At 44.8% G+C, this 22,446-nt stretch overlaps 3 protein-coding genes across 4 annotated transcripts; 1 reads left to right on the top strand and 2 right to left on the bottom strand.

Annotated features, from left to right (window-relative positions):
• Positions 1–36: 36 nt before the first annotated feature.
• Positions 37–1,851, bottom strand: LOC6607559 (low choriolytic enzyme). The gene is made up of 2 exons (XM_002032292.2): positions 496–1,851; positions 37–430 (listed from the first exon to the last, which is right to left on the bottom strand). The coding sequence occupies exons 1-2, from the start codon at positions 1,315–1,317 to the stop codon at positions 188–190; spliced, it is 1,065 nt and encodes a 354-aa protein (XP_002032328.1). The 5' UTR covers positions 1,318–1,851; the 3' UTR covers positions 37–187.
• Positions 1,852–1,906: 55 nt separating this feature from the next.
• Positions 1,907–4,838, bottom strand: LOC6607558 (cell division cycle protein 16 homolog). Its single transcript, XM_032721591.1, has 6 exons — positions 4,661–4,838; positions 4,087–4,597; positions 3,752–4,034; positions 3,438–3,695; positions 2,732–3,380; positions 1,907–2,672 (listed from the first exon to the last, which is right to left on the bottom strand). Exons 1-6 carry the CDS (start codon positions 4,754–4,756, stop codon positions 2,313–2,315), a joined length of 2,157 nt encoding a protein of 718 aa, XP_032577482.1. The 5' UTR covers positions 4,757–4,838; the 3' UTR covers positions 1,907–2,312.
• Positions 4,839–5,172: 334 nt separating this feature from the next.
• Positions 5,173–21,439, top strand: LOC6607557. Of its 2 annotated transcripts, XM_032721213.1 has the most exons (10): positions 5,173–5,613; positions 6,480–6,968; positions 15,400–15,625; positions 16,478–16,956; positions 17,599–17,735; positions 17,820–18,051; positions 18,431–19,122; positions 19,187–19,367; positions 19,424–19,809; positions 19,864–21,439. In XM_032721213.1, exons 2-10 carry the CDS (start codon positions 6,951–6,953, stop codon positions 20,234–20,236), a joined length of 2,724 nt encoding a protein of 907 aa, XP_032577104.1. In that variant the 5' UTR covers positions 5,173–5,613; positions 6,480–6,950; the 3' UTR covers positions 20,237–21,439. The 2 variants fall into 2 exon arrangements, with proteins under 2 accessions (XP_032577104.1, XP_032577105.1); XM_032721214.1 differs by lacking the exons at positions 5,173–5,613; positions 6,480–6,968; positions 15,400–15,625 and adding an exon at positions 15,748–16,331.
• Positions 21,440–22,446: the final 1,007 nt, after the last annotated feature.

The raw sequence follows: 22,446 nt of genomic DNA, 5'->3' as shown, positions 1-22,446 counted from the left end.
AGTCGATTCCAATTTATGAATATTAAAATCCTTTGATTCAATTCATGCTAAATTTTAATAATTATCAACTAAACATATTAGCTACAGGTTCAAGTAATGGTGCTAGATTTTTGGTATGTGGAATGCGTTAAATACTTTCGAGCGTTGGTGATGGTACGAGCTAGTAGATTCTGCGGCTAGGTTCTGTCTATGAACTGGTCTCCTTCTTCTCATCGCCCAATCCCAATCCGCTGATCAGGCCGCCGATGAAGCTATCTACAATGGGATTGCCACTGCCAGCAGGGGCGCCAGGAGCAGGAACAGGAGCAGGTAATCCTGGGGAAACTGGAACAGCGTTGACAGTACTACAATCGTACATCCGATTCAGCTTCTGGATATCGTAGTCGGAGAAACCATTTCTCTGGCCCATTTTCTCGGCGCCGTTGGCTTGCTGCGGATGCAGAAATTCAGAGTGTTAAGTTAAACCCAGGAGACTTTTGGTACCAATGTACTCACCATGGCCAGAATGGTGGGCTGTCCGTTGATGGAGAAGGCGTTCTTGGAATAGTGCATCACGCTGCCATAGTCGTAGGGCACCCCAAAGGCCTCCGTGCGGGCGGCCTTCTCGAAGTTGTTCATCGCCGAGGACTGGACATTGTTGTACTGGATGGCCACATAGCCATCGCGCTCCATGCGGTTCTGTTCATGGAGGAAGCCGAGGGCGTGCATCAGCTCGTGCATGGCGGTTCCTGGACGACTGAGACAGCCGGGTGACTGTAGGTTCACCTCCTGCTTGCCACCCACTCGACCAACGGAGGACCAGCAGCCGGAGTTGTCGCCGCGGATGGAGATGTAATCCCGCTCAGAGCTGCGCTTCACAAACCGAATGCACGTCCGACGATGGTACTCACCAATGGCATTTTCGATTGTGGCCATATCTCTGGCATTGAAGTTTCCTCGGATTTCATAGGGCACCACACCATTTGGCCAACGGGAGGACTGAGTGGGCAGGCCGTTTTTCATGATCAGATCCGTTTGCGGCACCAGCATATCGCCCTCCAGGTAGCTGCCCAGTTCCTCAGGATTCATCTCATCTGCATCGGCACTGAAGTTACCCACACGATTCGCCGTTATCTCCTCATCCGGTTTGCCAAAGAGTGCCGTTCCCAATGGTGTCAGGTCGATGACGTCCTTGCCAAGAGTGGGTGGTATCTCCTCGATTCCATTTCCAGGCAGCTCGATGACCTCCGTATCGTCAACATCGTCATAGGATACATAGGGAAGCGCTTGGCAGGCCGATAGAGCCAAAGCTAGGACGAGAAATACTTTCTGGCTCATTGTTATATATTATAATTGCTTTTGTTTGTTTGATTGGATTGCCTCTTTGCTGAATGGCTAGAATGAAACTGTGCTGAGTTCTGGCCTGGTAGGGATTTATATATTTTCCAGCATAATCTCGCCGCCAACGCTTTATCAAACATTGCCGGTGGCGGTGGCTTTCATATGCATAAACATGTTTTCCACGAGGAAACCTTCAACGGAGCTGCAATCGTCATCGCTGGCTTCTTGGTTTGTCACACGCTTTATGGCCTGGTAAATATTTGGCCAGCACTCTCGTTAAGCGGCTATACATATGGGACTGTGTCTGCTTCGCTATTGCCATAAAGTGTATCAGTAGTTTGTTTGCATATCCAAAGTTTAACGACTTTATACGTAATTTGTCGCCCCCAAAGCGATAACCGATAAGCACTATCGCGGCGACCTCTTGCCTTTATGGATTTATACCGCCTGCTGTTGGAAGATATTCCGGAATAATTTGCATGCTATTTGGAGTGGAAAGACACGCGAAACACTTGTATAATTTGTATCTACGGAACTATGTGCCACTCCAAAGAAATCTTACCGAATGGCATTGAAAAAGTTCAAGTTTTGGTTGCCAAGTAACTTTGGGGTACGTTCTTATTAGAGGAAGCTAACTCTTTTGATTACAACTTTAGTTCCTTGCAATATGCTAAGCTTACTTTAATTGTATACAAGTTACAGAATGATTGAAAGAACTCGGCTAGGACCACTGGCCGTACAATTATGATTCAAATGAGACTTTTGCGTTTTCTTAAATACTTAATGTTATTCACATGGCGGCGACTTCGATTGATAGTGGGAAAAACAGAACTGAAAAATCCCAAGACTTCGCTCATTAGCCAGACGACAATATACAAGCATAAACATCTGTATTTGTTCTGGCCACGAATTAAGTTCAAGTGCATGGCATATGTTTGTCTGGCTAACAATTGAAGCTAACATTGCTGATTGACATAAGTTAGTATACATTTCTAGGTATCGAAGCTCATTTCCACTACCATGTTAGAATCGGAGTTGGCAAACTCCTCTTCCTCGTCGAACTTTAGCTTCATTCCATTAAACTTGTCCGAGTTCAACACCCGGCGACTGTTGGCCGTGATATTCTTGGCCACGTCTCGCAAGGCCGCGCTGCAGATCTCATCAATAGTGGCACAGTCGTCCATAAGGTCTTCGATACAATTCTTAAGGATTGTAGACGTCACTATGCAGTCTCTGTTCAGGGCCAAGCTCTTGTGGAAAGCTTCGATGGCGGGGTCTAGGTTTCCTAGTAAAGCATGTATAAATCCTATTGAAGTGTAAGTAGTAGGACTCTGCGGCTTTAATAGAAGTGCCTGAAAGTCGAACCGTAAGTATCATGGATAAAATACCTATAGTACAAAATTATACTCACATATTGAAAGTTGTATAGAGCTTCCTCGTACTTATGCACCTTGCGCAGCGAATGACCGAGGTTTATAAAAAGCGGTTCCCAGCGGGACGAGATCTCCTCGTTGTTGCTCTTGGCCCGCTGTTTCACAATGTCCACGGTGCACTGGAAAATGGTGGCGGCACCGTCAAAAAACTCATACTCGTACTTTATCACACCGAGCTCATGAAGTACATATACATCCAGCGGCGCAATATTCATAGCCTGTAGGAAAAATTTCTCAGCTAGCTCAAGGTTTTTGGTTAGCCCACACTCCACACCTATGTAAAGCAATGGGAGATGACAACCTCGCATCAGTTGTGTGGCCTTAAAATAGGCTGCCATTGCCTGCTCGTGCTCATTCTCATTGGCAAAGCTGTGACCATAAGCTAACCAAGCGGGGCCATAGAGTCGATCCAAAGCAGTTGCCTTGGAGAGATAACGACGGGCAGGATCACTTTTGCCAATCATGTCGTAGTAACAGCCCACGGCGTACCAAGAGATCGCTTTGTCCGGATAACGGTCTACCAGCTTATGGGCTACGTAAAAGAGCCGGTTAAAGTCGCCGTTTTCCACCAGGCACGCAATCTGAATGGTCAGTGCAGTGTTATGGAAGGGATCCACCTTAAGGAGTCTATATGATAAGCAAAACCAAATAAATTTTAGATATAATATAAGTCTTTACACTTACTCATTAAGTATTTTCAGGCACTGTTTGTAGTCGCAGTCGTAGAAACACTTTTCCGCCTCAGCGGCCATTATGTCAGTACTACGTTGTACCCGATCAAGACATTCAGCGATAGGAATTAATGTGTCCGTGTCGTGATCACGCGATCGCCTTCTACTGGAGGAGTCGAACATGGACCGGTGAGAAGCATCAATGAGGGAAGAAGCCTTGGAGAGACTAGTTTGTAGGGAAAATGTGGGCGCCTTTAGATCTTCCAGGACTCTAAAATAAAACTTCAATAAGAATGCGCATATACTAGAAATATCATTTGAACTGACTTCTGTGCGGGCGACATGAACTGGCTGGGAGTAAGCGGCACCTTAACGGCGCTCACCTTGGGCATTTGTGTGTCTGACGTCCCGCTCTGCTGCACTCGAGCTGTAAATTCCTTGATAAACTGGAGTATGTCGGGATTAACAATTGGGGACATCTCCTCAGCATTGCGTGCGGAAATCAACTCGTAGTACTTCTTCAGGCGAGATTCATAAAGTTTTAGTATAAACTTGGCATCAGCTTCGCTGGATTGTTGTGCCAGCGGTAAATGGTGCATTAGCTCAAACTCTGCAATGATTAAGGTGATTATTCTATATTCAGAGAAAAGGTGTATGCTCACCTTCCCAAGCCATCAGCATTTCGTGCTGAACCAGCGCCTCCAGAGCCTCAAAGCAATATATGGATTTGTGAAGAGCCTGAACATAGAAGTCCATTGCCATGCCGCGATTGTCCAGGGCCTCATAAACCTTGCCCTTCATTAGGTAAATGGATGAAAGCAGTTCATTTCTGTGATTCTCCTCGCCACCAAAGACACTGTTGCTTTCCAGATAGCAGCCACTGCTCGCATCCACGGGCTGGTTGATCAGCGATGTGGTCATGACTTCCACCTCCACATTCTGGATAACATTGGCCGCCTCGGTAAACTCTTTGGCCGCATAGAGACTTTCCAGGAGTAGGTTAAAACACGGCAGAGAGTTCTTCTCTAGCTTGTGGTGCTGTATTGTGTGAGCAGCACGATGGTATTCCCCCAGTAGGTACATGCACTGCGCCTGGTAGTAAATATCCCTGGGTTCCTGGCCACCAAGCACGGCCACCTTTTCTGCCCAAAAAAGCGCTGTGGCGTAGCGACGCTAAAAATGCAATTGAATTTTCACTCAGGCTCCGCTTGCCGGCTTTTGTTTTTTTTGTCTTACCATGTCTATGAATTGTTTGACCAGCTGCCGGTACAAGGCCAGGTCGATGTGTTCATTTGTGGTGTCAGTACTTGTGTTTTCCGTGTCCCCGGGCATTTTTATTAACTTAGTATTGTATTTTTGTTAGAAATTTAATGCAAGTTTGCCGCCGCTTGTAATTACTTATTTGAACATACTGGCAACGCTGTGAAAAACAGCTGTATTGTTGCCATTCACTGGAAACAGTTGTTTACTCTACTGAGAGAAATAAGGTTTCTGTTAATGCTATACAAATAAACAATAATAATAATTGAAATATAAATATTATTTAAAACCAAAACTTTAAATGAAATACAAATTAAATAAATTATTTATTTAAATTTAAATTCAGCCATGTGTGCCAACTTTAATGACTGTCGAGGAATCGTCGAACACAAGTGGTGTCAAACAAATGAGAGCTTTTAGGTTCAAGAGAGCGGTTGCATGCGGTTGGTTTCGACACAGCCAGGCAAAAAACGTTATTTAAGCAGCGTTGCAGTCCGTGGCGTGCCCATAATATCAAAAAATCCCGACTAAAATTCCGAAATAAAAGATATCACGGGATGATATTTAGTTTGTTCTATTAATTTGTATTGCCGCGGCAGGGTCCGCTGAAATTTATGGCTCAATTTTAAATTCAAGTTAAAGTGGTGCCATTCAACAGTCGCAAAGATTTTCAACAATCAAAATAGTTGTTTAATAGTAAAAAATGCGTCCGTGAGTGAGGAGTTTTGTCGAAACAGCATCGGATTGAGAAGCGGAAAACGGAGAAGGGCGTGCAAGGCAGAAGTAACGGTTCCTGGCGGCGTGTGTGCGAGTGTGTGTAAAAATGTGCTTGGCGGACGACAAAAGAAACGGGATGCGATTGCGAGTGCGGAATTAAAATAAAATTCATACGAATTTATGCGCCAGCCGCGTGTTTTTGCGAGCCCTGGGTATGTATTGGTGTACCAGTGTTAGCCGGCACTACAAATTGTTGACCGAAAAATGGTGCAGTTCAAATTAGTTGGTAACTAGAAGTAAAAGAAAAACAGGGCAGCGGCTCATTTTTCGGTCTCTCATTCTCGCCGTGCGTATTTTACAACTTTACAACTACACACTACTATTATGTGCCGTTGGTCCTGTTTTTTTTCTGTTGCCATTGGCTCACGTCATCTCTCCAAAAACTACAACAATCAATCGCCGCCTTAGCCACACAGAAAAAAAGAAGATGGAATTGCGCGGGGTTTTCGTTAATAAAATGTAAGGTGTGCATAATAATAGATTTTTTGATTGACCAGTATCAATAGAAAAGAAATATAAATAACAGTGCAATTTGTGGAAGTATAGCAACTTTTCTTTCTGTGTGCACACTTATTCTTACTACCCATTATTCTACGCACAGAGCGCGAGAGTGAGATGGAGAGAGTAGAGAAAGGGCGAGACAGGGCTTGGCCCCATCTCCATTTTACAACTCCAACTTCGCTGCCACTGCTCATTTCATGCTGATTTATGGCTCTAATAATAGGTTCGCTCAACACACAGCTTCCGAAAGGATTACCACCCAAAAGGATAATGCATAGTTTGTGTTATTGGCGGCCATAAAAGGGGGACTTTTAAAGTAAACGACCCTGGATTACAGTTAATTACAGTTAGCCGGGGCCAGTGCGATAGAGAGAGGGAGAGAGAGAGGGATACGCCTTGATCGATTTACGGCATTTAACGCTCAAGTGCGTACGCGTGTGTTTTCTTTAAACTCCAGTGATTTGGAAACTACAAAGAAGAGTACTCTTATAATTAATTCATGCTTATGATATTTCAGGCCTTTGGAAATTTGCATCGTTGACGAGGCGGAATGAATCGATGACTATTTGCTGCTGATACGGCCACATCTGCCAGCTGTCTTGGTTCGCCTTCGCCCCCTCTCGCTCGCTCAGTCGCGTTATCCTGTGGAGCTCCAAAAAACAACAACAAAAAACAGATTCCTTGCCCGAGGCTCGGCATCCAATTCAAACTCCAACCAGATCGAACTCGAACCGCAGCGAACTCCAACCGAAAAGCCTGCGCAGGAGTGAAAGAGAGAGGGAGAGAGAATCGGTGCGCGAACGGGCTCTCCGCCGGCAGTGGAAGTGAGAAAGGGAAGGGACGAGAGGCGGAAGTGGTGACATCTGTTTTGCCGCTTTGTCAGTTGGCGGATGCTGCTCCTGCCGAACACGAACGAACGCGAACGAGCACGAACGAACAAGGAGCGCAACGTGAACAAGTGTGGAAATTGGAATTTTTATTCAAAACAATGCCCCTGCTGCAACAGGTATGTAAATAATAATAAAACCCATTCGCACTCCAGAGCGGTAATTGAAACGCTCACGTACGAATAAAGTCGGCTAGAGAGAAAGAGGGAGAACGAGAGAACGAGCGTGCGAGTGAGAGAGCTCTACATAAGCTGGCTTTTTCAGTTCACCTTCCCAATTGGGATTCATGAGTGGCTGGCCCGGGATGATCCTAATAAGATTAGTGCCCAACTTTACGCCTACACTTCTGAGAGTTTTTCACCCCCACCACGCCACCCACTGAAACAGCCCCATCCGCCAACGTCTGTTGCACATTATCAGTAGTTAAATTCGATTAAACTTGCGGCGTTTTCTGCGCCAGACACCACTGCGCCTCCTTTTCGTCCTTTTTGCCGCCGGGTGGGCGTTTAATTGTACTCTTTGTTGCGCAAAATAGTTGCGTGATTTAATTTCGCTCGCCTTTATATGTTTTTTAATTCACTTAAATGAGATGATTCGATTAAGACACTCAGCGGTACAGAAAAAGCGCAGAGAGCAAATAGAGCACTGGAAAAGCGGATAAAAAACAGAGCCAAAGTTGTTGGACACGCTTTACAACTGCCATTAGTATCCAGATTTTTATGTCTTTAAGGATGCGTAAAAGTTGCTTTAATAATCTTAAAGCTCCAGTGGCAGTACACGCATGCTATTAGCCTCTTATGGCTCAAAATATTACATGTCCCTTCCTGAGTTTTTCTTTATCCTCTGGAAAATTAATTATCCTGCCTGACAATCCGCTTCATTTCAATACACATCAAAATTATGTCAGATACGGCAATTGCCCTTCACCCCCAAATGTGAATTACATGTAATGATTACAATATCCTTTATGCTGATACGCACATGCTAACCAAACCCGACGACTCGGCTCATGCCCACGCCGACCCCAGACTTGATTTAAGCGATCCTAAAGCGACTGTCAATATGTGTGACAGGTTTTTTTAAGACGCTTTCCCTCGGCGGAGCACTTGGTCCCATTGTTGGCTACGCGGCCCGTTTGTATCCTTGCCACGTCTTCCGCCTTTGGAAAAAGTTGCTCATTGTCGACTGTGGCAGGAGACCCGGACCCGTCTATTGCTCATCATTCAGGCATTTGACGACAGACGACGCACAGGGGTTGAGGAAAAGCCGCCTTGACTACGTCAATGGATTGGGGGATGGCTTTCAAGGAGGCGGAGATGGAAACGAAGGTGGAGGATGAAGGATGGAGGTTGGTTCCGTGCTGCATCCATGGCCCGAGTTGGCTGACAATGGAGCTTCGCATTTGTTACAATGTTTACACAAATATTTAAGGATAATCCGACGATTTCAAAGGGGTTATTATGCAATTTTTCTTCTCATTTTGTTGTGGCTGCCAGCAGCGGCAGCAAAATGGTAGAAAAAAGATCAAAATAGACCCAACTGAATAACTAAATGCAAAATGTCAATTTCGTCGTGTAAGCAGTGTCTATCCCCCCGCCCCCCTTCCTGCCGTATTGCTATACATTCATATTTATTTGCTGGTAATGTCTAAAATGCGTCTACTTCATGCCAACGTGGCGTGTACTTAATGTCCTTCTGCCTTTCGTATTATTTATATATTTTTTGCATTCATTTCCATTGCGCCATTGCCTGCTGTTTAAAATGCCTATAAATAATAGTGGGGGCCACAGCGGAAAATTTGTCGGTCATAAGAAGTGCTGTACATTTTATTTGCCATTTTAAGCCGTAGGATGTGTGAGGTCCTGCTCTGCATACGTCCATATCCTGCTGTGACATCGTTTCGTACAGAATTTTCCTCTATTGTCCTTGGACCAACGTCTTGGTTCACTGTCCAAGTGCAGGTCAGTCCATCAATGACTCCGGGGTGCTGTTAAAAGGATCTTTTAAAATTACGAATGGAAAATTGAGGGTACAATGCTGTAATATTTAATGGTGTATTTTAAAAGAACTTTACTAATACTAGTCTTAAAGCAAACTAACCTATCTGCTTTACCTGTTGATTGCACACGCCCATAAATATTACACTAATAGTATAATTAAGTGAATGCTTGGCCACTTTCCCTAAACGACTGCCTGCAAATGCCAGTTATTAGCCGGCTCAAATTTGATTGCCAGCGGGCAAATCATTGCCATTATTCAAACCCAAACTCGAGTGAATGCTCAAGAGGGGGCGGCAATCATTTCAAGCAAATCATTGTGCCGGGCGATGGCGGCATTAACAGTTGGTTATGTACACTTCAGTATATGCCGAAGGCCAGCTTGGTATGTCCAGGCGGCCATAGCCTGCCATTTCCACTCCCACTCCCCCCCCAATACTCCGGCTACTGCTTCTGGTTCTGATCCTTGGCAGACTATTGGAATGTCTCGACATTTCGCGCAAATGCCAAAAGTACAAGGCGGCCAAGGCGTCCTCCAACAACGCGGTGGCAGGAGCCCCAGGGCACATCATTAAAATGTCGATACCAAGCAAATCACACGCCCGCCGCCAGCGAGAAGGATAACAACCAAGAAAATATCAACCAGGGTGCGTTGCGTTTGTTGCACTGCCGCATTTTGTGGATTGGGTAGTGGTGTTTGGTATTAGGGCGTAGCCCATTGCAATATGAGCCTCTGGCATTTAACAAAAATGAGAAAGGAATAATACAAAAATGAAAAAAAAATAAAGAAAGAGTGCGGAAAATGGCAGAAAAAATGGAAAACTGAACTGAAAACAGAAAACGAGTGCAAAATTCAATTGAATTTACTTCGCCAGACGTTGCACACACTACTGGGCTCAACTAGCATTTAATGCATTGGCATTGGTGGTGCGGCATGCGTGGTTGTGATGCGGCACCGCCGACACCGCCCATCGGCCGAGACCGCCTACCCACCCACCCCTTTGTGACCCCCTGAACTCCGGCTGATGCACACCATTGTTGTGGTTGAGCGGATGACGAAAGGTGGCCTGGTCGAGAGGGTATCAGGCCTTTTGGCCAATGGAATGAGCCAGAGGATGCGGATGGAGGGGCCAGGGGAGGGCTGGGTTGGCGGTGGCGGTGGCATACACACAATGCTGTTGCGTTATCATTAAAAGCGAACAAAAATGCGGCAAAAGAAAATAGAAGCAAACAGCAATGAGCAACAGCAACATCCAGTCGGAGCACCAACAACGCCAGCAACAAGCAACAACAACAATAAAAGGCAAACCACAAAAGGGCAGCATCCAGTTGGAGTTGCCTCTTGTTTTCTATATCCTCGCAAAGGTTCGCAGCAACTCTGTGGAGCGTTTTTGAAACGTGATGGAGCAGTTTTGTACTTGCGAACTGCAGGCTGCAGGTTACCTCCGTCGTCAAAACTTGTCATGAAATAAGGTGAAATAAGTGACTAATTTATCTGATCTATATTAAAATTAAATCATTACAACAGAGCAATTAACATTCGATTCGATGAGTTTGCCTAAAATAATAATTGTACTAATCACTGCGTTTTCCCAGCAAACCTTGTTATCTATTAAAGCGTAGCATACTTATATGGGCACAATGAACAAATATGAACTAATTAAAATTATATTTTTAATGCTAGGCATCAGCCATTCGAGATCTTATCGCGGCACTTTTGAAACTGTGTTGTATTTCTGTTTTTAAATAGGCCCGGAAAAGTTGTGCCTTTTCGCCTCGTCGTGGGCTGCCTAAAAAATGTGCAGCATGCAGCACCCCCCGTTGGTGGCTGCTTCTGCTGCTGCTTGCACCGTCACCTTCATTTGGTTGGAGCTAGAGGAGAGCACCAGAGGCACCCACCATCACCAGAAACAGATCCACAGATCCAGCGGCAGTAGCAGTGGCAGATAATACAGTGCGGAAAAAGCGCGTGTTTTATTTCCACTTAGCACTCATACAAACGTGCATGTATTGAATGCCTGTTGACGGCTGCTTTGGTGGGCCAAGCCCAAGACCGCCTCCTATGGAGCCCACGCCTGGCCGTGTGCTCACTCCTCACCCACCCACTGGCGCCCCAGAGAAACAAAAACAACGGCAACAATGCTCCGAGAATCGGAAATGTTGCCGTTGAAACTGAAATGTCGCTACGCTTCTCTCGTTTGTTCGCCGAACGGAGGAGGGGCTGGCTACGCCCATGTAAAAGCTGGTGCTGTCAGTGACTTGCCTGAATTACGATATTGTTATTATTAAATGGATGGGCTGCATGCGAAAGGAAACTGCAACTGCGACTGACTCCGCTGAATGGAGGATGAGGTGGTGCTGGTGCTGGTGGCAATGGAGGTGGTGGTGGAGGTCCTGCAGCCTGCGAAGACGTCTGCATGCGCTTTGATAGTTGAGTTCTGATCCAGAAAGGCATTTAATGTCTTGTTTTCATATTGCACAAAACAGAGGACACAAAAACAAGCAGGCAAGCAAGCATCCATGGAAGGCATGCAGTTATGTAAATATGATGGCGACACATCGCGTAGTCAAAGCTGATGAAATGGCACTCCACGACATGCTCAAAACTCAATTTAATTTGCCCAGCCATTGGCATTTAATGAAATGCACAGCACAGCACAGCACAGCTCAGTTCAGTACAACACAAAACAACACAAACAAGGCAGCATCTGCAGAACGAAGTAGGATGAGTAGGAGGTTGGCCATGGAGGAGGTGGAAGAGGATGAGGACGAGTAGGAGGCGGAGGCGGAGGATTGGGCTTCAGGATGCTGGATATGTAGGCGCAGCAATTACGTGCCACTATATCGGAAACCAACGCCAGGCTCTGCTTGCTGTCCTGCAGGCATTTGCATCTTATCGAATCCTTGTGCCATCCACGACTCCGCCGGCCTGCGGACAAAGTTCGAAGTCAAAGAGGTCTCGACTCCGGTGAATGCTTTTTAATTTGCAAACATTAAACGCTTTCGTTATACGCCGCCACTGCATTCTTGGTGAATCCACTTTGTTGAACTTTAACTACAGGTATAAAACGAATTAAACTTATAAACATTAGCACGGGTTAATGGTGCGCAATACCAGATATTCCTATATCTTAGATCCTCAGTTTCTGAACTGTAAGTTAAGATCTTAAGGTCTTTTAATTGAAAGTTAATTGAAAATATAACTCTCATGCTAACTTTTTAATAAAAACTAGCAACACTGGCTTTCGAATGTCCTTGTAATTTGCCAATTGTTTTTTGGTCGAAATTAAAACTGTCGTAAATTGAGTTGCTTTTACTTGATTTCCCCCTTGGCAGTCGGCGGCAATCGTTTTGCAGCCACGCCAGCAGCTTATAGATCAGAGCTCCATAAATTGTGCATCCCGAATCCTTTCAGGGGATTTAAGCACTCGCCACGTAATATGCAAACACTCTATTACCGCTGGCAAATTCAAATGCATTCGGCCATAACTCTTATCCTTTATGGACTTGCCAACGTCGCTCTTCCCGCTGCCCGCCTTGCGATTCAGTTTTCGCCCACAAGTTGGCAACATGTAATCGACCATAAAAAATTACAACTGTGCATTAACCTCTGGCTGCGGTCACTGGGAGCGGGAAACGGGCGGTGGGCAAAGGGAAATCGAAACGAAACGAATCGAATGAAGTGGCCCTTGTGGAAAGGAGGAGGCGGTGGGCAGCGGAAGGGTTGGAAAGGGACAGGAAGGGCAATGGCGTCGACAAGGACAACGTCGTTATTGAACGCTTATCACTACATGCCATCAAATTTTAATGCCGAAAACCCCTTTGGGACGGAGCACGAGAAGCATTGGAAAAGGATGGCAAACAGGAGCAGGACATCTAATAAGTGTTGTAAGCGATGCAAACATAATAATTTGTATGACTTCTGAACGCAGAAACATGTAATTTTACAGAGGCTCTGGCCCCGGAAACGCTTTCAAACCCACTTCCCCCATCCATCGACTACCACCATGCCACATCATGTGTGTGAGTGTATCCGCTAAAATGCAGGCCAGGCCCAGGACGAAATCCCAGCCAGACCGAAAAGCAGCCGAGGCAAATCGCTTGCCAAAAATGAAATGCAAGAAAAGCCCAAGAAAATGGCCAACGGGCGGGGTAGCAGGGCAGCAGGAGAAGTGGGAACACAAAAGCCAAGTCGAATGGACATAGGATAAATAACTACTGAGTTATGGGTGGAACGGCTCCTTGGCCCCTTGGCTGACATTTTCGGATCGGACGCAGAGAGATGCCGAATATCTCCATGTAGCCATCAGCTGGCGGCGAATGTGGATGGGGATGTGGACAGTGAGAGAAGGATGCTCGGACACAGCAACGCCATTGAATAAAATTTTGCAAATCCTCGACGGCAAAAGACGAGCACCAGCAGGAGGAGAAGGAGCTGAAAATGAAACTGGAGCTACGATATAAGGGGAGGTCCTGCAAACCAGGGGCGATCTTAGGACGTGGGACGCACGCAATAGAGAAGTCAATAGGCCAGGGTGCAATCTACGCGTGAACGGGTGGTTAAGATTTTTTGTCGTATTCAATTTCGTTGTTTATGGGATTTTGCCGGGACGAGGGAGTAGAGTAGTTGGCTGGGTATTGTCGCTGGATTGAGCTGTTTAAATTCTAAAGTATGAAATTGATAATTTCACTTTTAAACGGATCTATCCAATGGTGCAACAATATGTGAACAATAACAATGTTAAGATATTTACATTGAAGATGCAAGACAATCGATTTGAATTCATAATCCTAAATTATATATATTTTACGACCTGCTTAACCATCTGGTCCTTGAAAAGAGTATCTCCGCTTTTTTTTAATGGCGGTGGTCTTAGAATTCTTGTTAGTCTCTTTGACGCCTTTTCTATTTCCGCCAGCGAAAGCTTTTAGCGTCTTACTGGTTTTTTTTTTGGACGACAGATCTGGGGAGGATGCGGTTGCTGATGCGGATACGGACGCGGCCTCGGCATTACAAAATAGCTAGAAGACTATTTGTAATTTGCATTCATTGACGCCATTTTTTATCGCCTGCCACAAGTTGTAACTGTGGGCGGACGGGGGCGTGACGTATGTAGGCTAGAAACAAAGTCTGAAATCCCGCACAAAAACACACATATATGGGCCACAATGCCGCCTCTCAACGGAGCCGAGTTGTCCGGCACATCCCCGCATCCTTTCATGGAGGATAGGAGGATGTGTGATTGCCGTGCGTGTGTTCGGATGTTCGTGCCATTTCCGACTTTGCACGTACCTTCATCAAGTTGTCATTCAATTTTTAAATCCATAGCAAGTTTTGTACTTAACATAGTTGTGACATCTTGACAAAGACTAAGGAAGCCGTCGACTGTCGCTCCGTTCCCGGCATTCAAAACTTGCCGGCGGATGGAAGTTCTTTTCGTTCCCCCGCCACTTGTGTCAGTCCTTTATGCTGCGATAGATCTTTAACTTGTGCCCCATACTGTTTACTGGTTCCATTTCGACCAGGAAAATCGCATCATTTCCACTTGCTGAACATATGAGCAAATGAGTTTTCGTAAGTTAATTTAAGTTCCTATGGAATTCATTGTCTGCAATAACATTGATAACATAGTGGCGCTACAGATCGGTGTGTTTATCGTAAAATACATTCTGTGAAATACCTCCTCCTAAAGTCTCATCCATTTTGCTAACCTACTGTCTGCCTGGCATAGAAAGTCAAGGACTTGTCCGAATCCTTTTTTAGGTAACTAGAACAACTCTTTCGCACCCACTCATCAGCTGACCACCGACCGTCGTCCACCGACAGTTACTTGTTGCCTTGGCTTTGGCACATTTCGCTTTATCCTCATCTGAGTCCTCGTCATCCATCCCCACATAGACACACTTCCTTTTTCCCGTTTCCGATTGCTGTCACTCGTCTCGATTCGTTGGCTTTCGTTCCGTTTCGTGGGCTGCATTAATCCGGCGTAATGAGTTGTACGCCATTTTGCGCTAAATTGTTTGGTGAGTGCCTGATAACAATATTTGCACTAATTTGGCATTTTTAAGTGTGCTCCACTGACACTTGATGCGCTTTTAATTGCGCCCAGGCGCTCGAGAGTGCTTCAGAGGAGAGCGAGGAAGATTCGGAGGAAAGTGCGACACAAGGGTCGGGTCGGCTGCTGTGGTAGGTGCTGCAAACTGGTGAAAAGTGGGTAGCAAAAACTGGGGACTGGGAGTGCTGCGGTGCGGCGGCATTGTCTCCTTGTGGCTGGCCTCGTGCGGTTGCCACGTTCTTGCCCCTTCTCCGCTCGCCGTTGCCTGGCGTGTGGCAAGAAATGTGAAAGATAAACGATTCATTAGTTGCTGCTGTTGGGTGGCTGGGCGCACCAGTAACTCCTTCCATCCGCATGAGACACACCTAGAAAAGAAGTAGACAGCGAGACAATAAAAGTTTCAGCAACTGTCGACCGTTTTTATTACGATTGCAGTTCAAATCGCATGTTTAATGTCATCGTATCTACAACAAGCTTCACTATCTTTTCATTTCCAGTACGACACCCCTGATTGCTCCGGTTCTGGTGGCAACATGCGTGCCCTGAGCGGAGGCTCCACAACGGAGCTGCTGCAGAAACATTCGATAAGCTCCTACCTGGATCACCAGCAGCAGCAGCAGCAACAGCAGCATCAGTTGCAACTGCAGCAACACCAACAGCAGCAACTGCAGCACAGTCTGTTAGAGAGATACAACGACGATGGATTGATATCTTTTATAAACGGTGAGCTCTAAAATTAGTTGAATTAATTAAACAGAATGTCCCTTTTGAGAATCATCATCGCAAGACCAACAGTGGGTTGTTCTTTTACTTTGTTGTCAAAATTGCTGGACGCAGGAATGTCAGAACACAATAGAAAATATTTCAATAGTTTTTTACTTTTAGAAGTCGGCACACATAATTCGTAGACACTGTCATTATTGTTATTAACTTAATTTAATCATACACATCTTTTTCAAGTCGGACTGCACCTCCGCCGTCCGCAGCCATAAATTTTCATTTTCATTTCCATTTCAAATTGTTGCAACGGTGCCAGCAAGAAGCCCTAATTAAATTTTACAGTACCATTCAAAATTTTAAATAAAAAAGGGCCCCAAATTGTTTTCGTTCAATAAGAAAGCGCAGGCGCAGAAGCAGTCCTTTACAAAGGCCGAAATCGAAGGCCAGAAAGGATTCCATCAGGATCAGTACACACACATGTTGGGAGTCGAGAAGCCATATGTGGTAGAGCCAGCGATGGCCGAAGCGCAGGACTCGTTTGAATTTGGCAGCAACGGCGATGGGAGCTCCACCAACAGCCACAAAAGCAACGCCAGCTCCAAGGACCTTGGCAGACTGACTACTGGCGACGGAGCCCAGAACTTGGCCCAAGACAGCAGTGCCAACAGCAATGACCAGGACAGCACGGACAACACAAACAGCAACTGCAGTACGCTTAATTTATTAGCAGTTTTGTCGAATATTTGCAAAGTGCTTGAGGGGCAATAGTTTTGATTTATTGAGGGCTGGACAAACTGTGCGATAATTGTTGACATTGTACTTACCCTACCATCATCCTTCTTTTACTGCCTGCAGATCCAATCACACTGAACGATCTACTCGGCTTGTGCGGTGCCAGCACTGCCAATGAAGTGGTCGGTACTGGCCAGACCCCCTCGACATCAGCGCCGATACTGGGAGCAGGAGGAGGCGGAAGAGCAAATGGAGCTACAGCCGGCGCAGCAACGGCAACAGGAGTGGGAGTTGGAGCTGGAGGGACATTAACTGGGCCAGGAGTTGCATCGATCCAGGGAGGTGGAGGAGGAGGAGTCGTGGGGCAAACCAATGCCACGTGCAACACCTCAACGGCTAACCCATCCGCCAGCTTCGGTGGCAACGGCAGCAGCAGCGACGTCAATAATCTGCTGCTCGCCAGTGCTGCTGCCGCTGCCGCCGCGGCTGCCGGTGATGGCTCTCAACTGTCCGCCAATGCGGCGGCCTACGCTCCGCTGACGCCCAGCTCCACTCATTCGTCGGCCTCGCCGGGGACTAAGTCCAATTTTGACTACTTCCAGGTAAGGCCAGGTGTCGACTTGCGATGTCCGCCCGCCCGGTTGATGCTACCCACGGGCTGTGACCTTCAACTTCTCTCTAACTGCACTCAACTTGCACCGAATTCTCCTAACTTCTTGCTTGTACTCGTATCTATCCCCCGAAAATCCAACCTGTATTTCTGGCACGGTGTCCGTAACCGTCTTATGATTTTCTAACTTTCCCCACTATGTCTATGTCTCTGTGTGTTCATGGGTGGGTCGATAAATAAGTAATTTATTTAAATTAAAAGCCAGGTGGGGCTTTGTCTGCCTAAAGTTATACAAGTTCCAAAAGTATTGATAGTTTACGGAAAAGACTATATTTCATAGAATAATAATGTTAACTAAGCTAGTTAAATCAGTGTTACTCTCTGCATTTGTAAATATTTGTGAAAATAATCGACAAACTCTGTGTTTGTCATATAAACCAACCTTGCAAGGACTTGAGCATGCGAAAAACCTTTACTATAAACTACAATAAAATCGTAAATTTAAGAGTCCTTGAAGGTATGCCAACTTCGTTTTAGCGAAGTTACCTGTTGTCGTTACCGTTTCCTTTCCTCATTTTAATTTATTCGTTTGTTTCCATTCTTTCTTTCTTTTTGGGTGAATTGGCGAACTTAGTTTGAAAATGTTGCACAAAGTAACCCACTTAAGGCTTTCCAAAGAACAAACATCAGCTTCGATTGCTCTGCACCCTTATCGCCAAGTACGCCTACATCTATTTACAATCGCTCCTTTCACAGTTCACCTTTAGTCAGGTAATAACCGAAATATGATAATGTGGCACTCTCTCCATGATTTGAACACTGTGATTAATCGACTCATCCACTCAACCCTTGCAGCGACAGCAGCAACTCGTCCAGCGGCATTGGCGTCTCCATGGACTCAATCAACATGTTCTACAACCAGCAACAACAACAGCAACAGCCGGAGCAGCAAGGTTACTCCAGTCTGGGCAACTCCATGGGCAGCGGATTGGGACTTAGTTTGGCAAACGCCTCCACGCGCTCCAACTCGCCAGAGAGTCAGAACAGCAGCAATTCAACCACGGAACAAAATCTACTGGACATGATTGTAAGTGATTCGAATGTAACAAGGGGGAAATATTACTAATGAAATTTAGCTTTAGCCTTAGGGGATTATTATGTTCTTAGATTATTATTAATTGCTTTTATTGCCCAACTTAAAAAAGACACCATAGATTTTTCGTTCACTTTACAAATAATATTCGAAGGCTTTATTATTATTTATTTTTAAAGTTTTGTTTCTTCAAAATTGCAGTTAACAATAGGTATAATGGCTAAAGTTTTACATGTGGTAAGGTCAACTTGGTAGCGAGCGAACCTGATGATTTTGCTTAATAATAATGGCCAACTTATCCTATAGTTTATCCTCTAAATCATTCGTCCTATTTTACCTAATGAGTGAAATGTTGCTTACTACTATCTTTTAGAATTTGCTGTCTGTAAATAGCAACAAAATACCAAATCAACAACAACAGCAGCAACAACAACAGAATCAACAGCAATTGCAGGTTCAGCAACAACATCAGTTGCAGCAGCAGTTTGTCAACCTAAACAGAAACTACGAGCAGCAGATATCTGCCAATTTGGGTACCCAACAACATGGCTTCGAGCACAACGGCGTGGGTGTGGGAGCTTCCAGTAGCTGGAACGAGAACTGCTTCAGCCAGTATAATCTGGAGAACATCACCAGTGTGGACATGGAGCTGGCCAAACTGCAGAATTTGCAACGCATCAACACGCTTAAGCTCCTGCAGGCCCAAACTCAACAAATGCCGCTGATCAACCAGCTCCTGCAGAGCTATGCCGGCAACGCCATGGGCAGCGTCGGTGGAAGCAATCTCAGTAACCTGATGAGCGCAGGTGGATCGTCACTGATGACAGAAATGGCGGGAAACGTTGGCGGCATTGGAACCACCAACGATAGCCACCTGGATCGCGTAGCTAAGTTCTATAGAAGTTCGGCTGCCCTGTGCGATGCCACATGCACATGGAGTGGACAGCTGCCGCCGCGTTCGCACCGTATGCTCAACTATTCTCCCAAGGTCTTCCTCGGCGGGATTCCCTGGGATATTAGTGAGCAGTCGCTCATCCAGATCTTCAAGCCATTTGGATCTATTAAGTAAATATAACCTTAAGTAAAACTGACACTACTCGTGAGTAACTGAAAACCTTTATATCCTCAGAGTGGAGTGGCCCGGCAAGGAACAGCAGGCGGCTCAGCCCAAGGGCTATGTTTACATAATCTTTGAATCGGACAAGCAGGTCAAGGCATTACTTTCGGCCTGTGTGGTTCAGGTGGATGATTCTCACTGTGGTAGTAACTACTTCTTCAAAATCTCTTCGCGGCGTATTAAGTCCAAGGATGTAAGTGCAAAGAATAATGCCAAGCTATCCATATTTAATGCTTCCAAATTTACTAGGTTGAAGTCATTCCTTGGATTATCGCTGATTCAAATTTTGTGCGATCCAGCTCCCAGAAACTTGACCCAACGAAGACCGTGTTTGTGGGCGCACTGCATGGAAAACTGACTGCCGAGGGCTTGGGAAATATCATGGATGATCTTTTCGACGGCGTGCTGTATGCGGGTATAGATACGGACAAGTACAAGTACCCTATCGGATCGGGACGCGTGACTTTTAGCAACTTTCGCTCCTACATGAAAGCCGTTTCGGCCGCCTTTATCGAGATTAGGACCACGAAGTTCACCAAGAAGGTGCAGGTGGATCCATACTTGGAAGACGCCTTGTGTTCAATATGCGGAGTGCAGCACGGTCCCTACTATTGTCGGGAATTATCGTGCTTTCGGTAAGTTTTATTAATTTATATTGTAATATTTTATTTCCTATATTCTGTTTACAGATATTTCTGCCGCAGCTGCTGGCAATGGCAGCACAGCTGTGACATCGTCAAAAATCACAAGCCCTTGACGCGCAACTCCAAGTCGCAGAACCTGGTTGGCATCGGACCATCTTCGTCGAATGTTTCGTTACCTTTCTCTGGCCACAGAAGTAATAGGGACAACAAAATGGGGAATGGTCAGCAGCATCAGCACCAGCAGCATCAGTACCAACAGCAGAAACAGCATCAGCTGCAAGAATACTCGCAGCCCCACAATCTTAACGTGATGGGAAACTCAGGAGCTACCAATGCCGCTGCCACCTCAATGTTAACACTTCAGCAGCGGCAACTTCAAAAGGTGCGAATACAGCGTCAACAGCATCCGGCGATCTAGACTGTTACCGCTTTTATCCACACCGTTTTAACGGATGTTTCCGCAATATAATGTGCGAAACTTTGGACTTATAGGCGACGTAGTAATATGGCGGAGATAGTTTTCTTGCTGCCGATGGAGACCCGGGCTCATCATCGTCACTATCATTGTAAACACAGTTTTATTGATGTGTATATTAGATCGGTACAATATGAAGCTTACACTTTGAGTTTCCTTTAAGGTAATTAGTGTTAGACGACTTCCCCAAAACGAACATCCTCGAATCGAAACAAAAGACCCCCATTCATACTATTTTTTGATAATCATGCTTACATATCAGCATTTGGAGCTGGCATTCGAATGCTAAGTGAATGATACATGAAATGAGCCATTTCATTTACTCATACCCCTCATACAAATACTACTCAAGTTACTTTTTGGCTAAGAAAGCAGTTATTAATTCCTAATTTGTATGTTTAATTTTAAGGAAACGAAACCGCGCGACCAATGGCTACTTGAAATGTCTCGACCAATTTGCCGCGCCTGCGAGATTAGAATCAGCATTTTTGTTATGTTTTGTGCTATTACTGAGGAATTTTATGTAGTTTCTTTTTACATAGCCAAGCCCCCGACTCGAGTTAATATGATATTATATTATTTGGATTGTCCGTTAAGCGTTTATCAGGAATTTCAATTTTTAAGAAAACATTTTAAAAATTGTAAATTCGTTTAACTCACCAGTCTCCCATTTTTGTTTTTCATTGAATTGTTACACACATGAGTTATTATAAATATACTGTTTAGTTTTTTTTTGTTTTGGATTAGCTTTAAGCATTATCCTTGTGAACATTAACGCGATGCCTGATTGATTGTTGAACTTTGTTTTAAGCATTTATCATTCTTTGGCTTTTTTGGCTGTTCCAGTTTTAGAGCTCATGGGCAATAAGCATATAATTTATGTCTCCATTATTTTTCATGTATTTTGAGAAAGGATCTCTCCAGCGCTTATCTATAGAAAATACACATATGTTGTACATATATAAAAATATTACATATTGTACATTACAAGGCTTTATATCATTTAAAACTTGATAAGTTTGTAAAACCTACATAGAATAGGAAAAAAACCTAAATCTATATCTTAAACACGAATTGATCACTAAACGATAAAATAACGCACACACGTATTCACCAACCAAACAAATATACAAAATAGCTATTGAATTCGCCTTGGTTTCATTTGGCATTTCCTAATCCAAGCTCAACCCAACTAAACACTAACCTGCGCTTCCCATGCTAATTGTTAGTCTTAAGAATAACGATGTTAAGATACTTAGTGGAATATCAAAAGTTAAATTCAAACGAATTTAAGCATAAAAACAATCAAATTACTTTACCAAGCAACTGAAATACTCCAAAAACCAAAAGCAACCAATGAATCGAGTAGTTCAGACTTTACGAAACTAACGCTGCGGGTGTTATGTGACATTTTAACGCATTACTACTCTCTAGGCATAAATTGTTTTTAGCATTATCTCAAACATCACACACTCACACAGGCATTACGATGAACCTACAGGGATTTTATGGTAGTCTTCGAAAGAATCAAATACGAAACCAAGTAATAATAACAATAATTGAATGGCGAGTGTTAGCACAGATGGCTAGACAGCTGCAGAGACTAGTTGAATTTGTTTAGTTATTGATATAGATTTGCGAGAATAAGCAATTTTTAATTAACCGATACGAGAACTGTGGAGGGATTGCGGGTCTAGGGTAAACATGGATGCCTCTTAGTGTAACGGTTTCTGTTGTAGCGCCTACCTAGCTTAGTTTTCTTTGGCCTGGCCAGGCCAGAAAATCCCCGGGAAACTCTGGCCAGCAGCTGGTCGGTGTGTATAAGTAGCAATAAACCCCAACCCACAAGTGCTGGACAAGTGCATTGTTACTAACCATTTACCATTTACCTAGCTATACTCACATACATATTGCCTTCGATTAGGAGAGAGGAAAGAGGAGGGAGAACCCAAGCAAATCACCCACTTAAATCGCTTTAATGCCAACCACAAATCAAAAAGCTTATTGACTACTTTTAACGCAATGAATCTACTGTATATTCCACATCCTTTGCCTACCCAGCGAAACCAGCCTGGAAATAAGTATAGATCATAGATTGTAAATGGATATCAGGGGTCGCGTGGCATAACAGATCAACATATAGTAAGCTCCAC

Source organism: Drosophila sechellia, chromosome 3R (genome assembly GCF_004382195.2).
Source record: "Drosophila sechellia strain sech25 chromosome 3R, ASM438219v1, whole genome shotgun sequence".
Classification (NCBI taxonomy): domain Eukaryota; kingdom Metazoa; phylum Arthropoda; class Insecta; order Diptera; family Drosophilidae; genus Drosophila; species Drosophila sechellia.
Note: the sequence above shows the minus strand (reverse complement) of the source record. Positions and strands in the feature narration are given on the sequence as shown.

Bases quoted from the DNA above. Each gene is read 5' to 3' on its own strand.
- LOC6607559 (XM_002032292.2), bottom strand. From the start codon at position 1,317: ATGAGCCAGAAAGTATTTCTCGTCCTAGCTTTGGCTCTATCGGCCTGC. The intron at 431-495 runs GTGAGTACATTG...CTGCATCCGCAG, and splicing joins AGCCCACCATTCTGGCCATG to CAAGCCAACGGCGCCGAGAA.
- LOC6607558 (XM_032721591.1), bottom strand. From the start codon at position 4,756: ATGCCCGGGGACACGGAAAACACAAGTACTGACACCACAAATGAACAC. The intron at 4,598-4,660 runs GTAAGACAAAAA...TTGCATTTTTAG, and splicing joins TCAAACAATTCATAGACATG to CGTCGCTACGCCACAGCGCT. The intron at 3,381-3,437 runs GTAAGTGTAAAG...CTTATCATATAG, and splicing joins TGCCTGAAAATACTTAATGA to ACTCCTTAAGGTGGATCCCT.
- LOC6607557 (XM_032721213.1), top strand. The intron at 15,626-16,477 runs GTGAGCTCTAAA...TACTGCCTGCAG, and splicing joins ATTGATATCTTTTATAAACG to ATCCAATCACACTGAACGAT. The intron at 19,810-19,863 runs GTAAGTTTTATT...TTCTGTTTACAG, and splicing joins CGGGAATTATCGTGCTTTCG to ATATTTCTGCCGCAGCTGCT.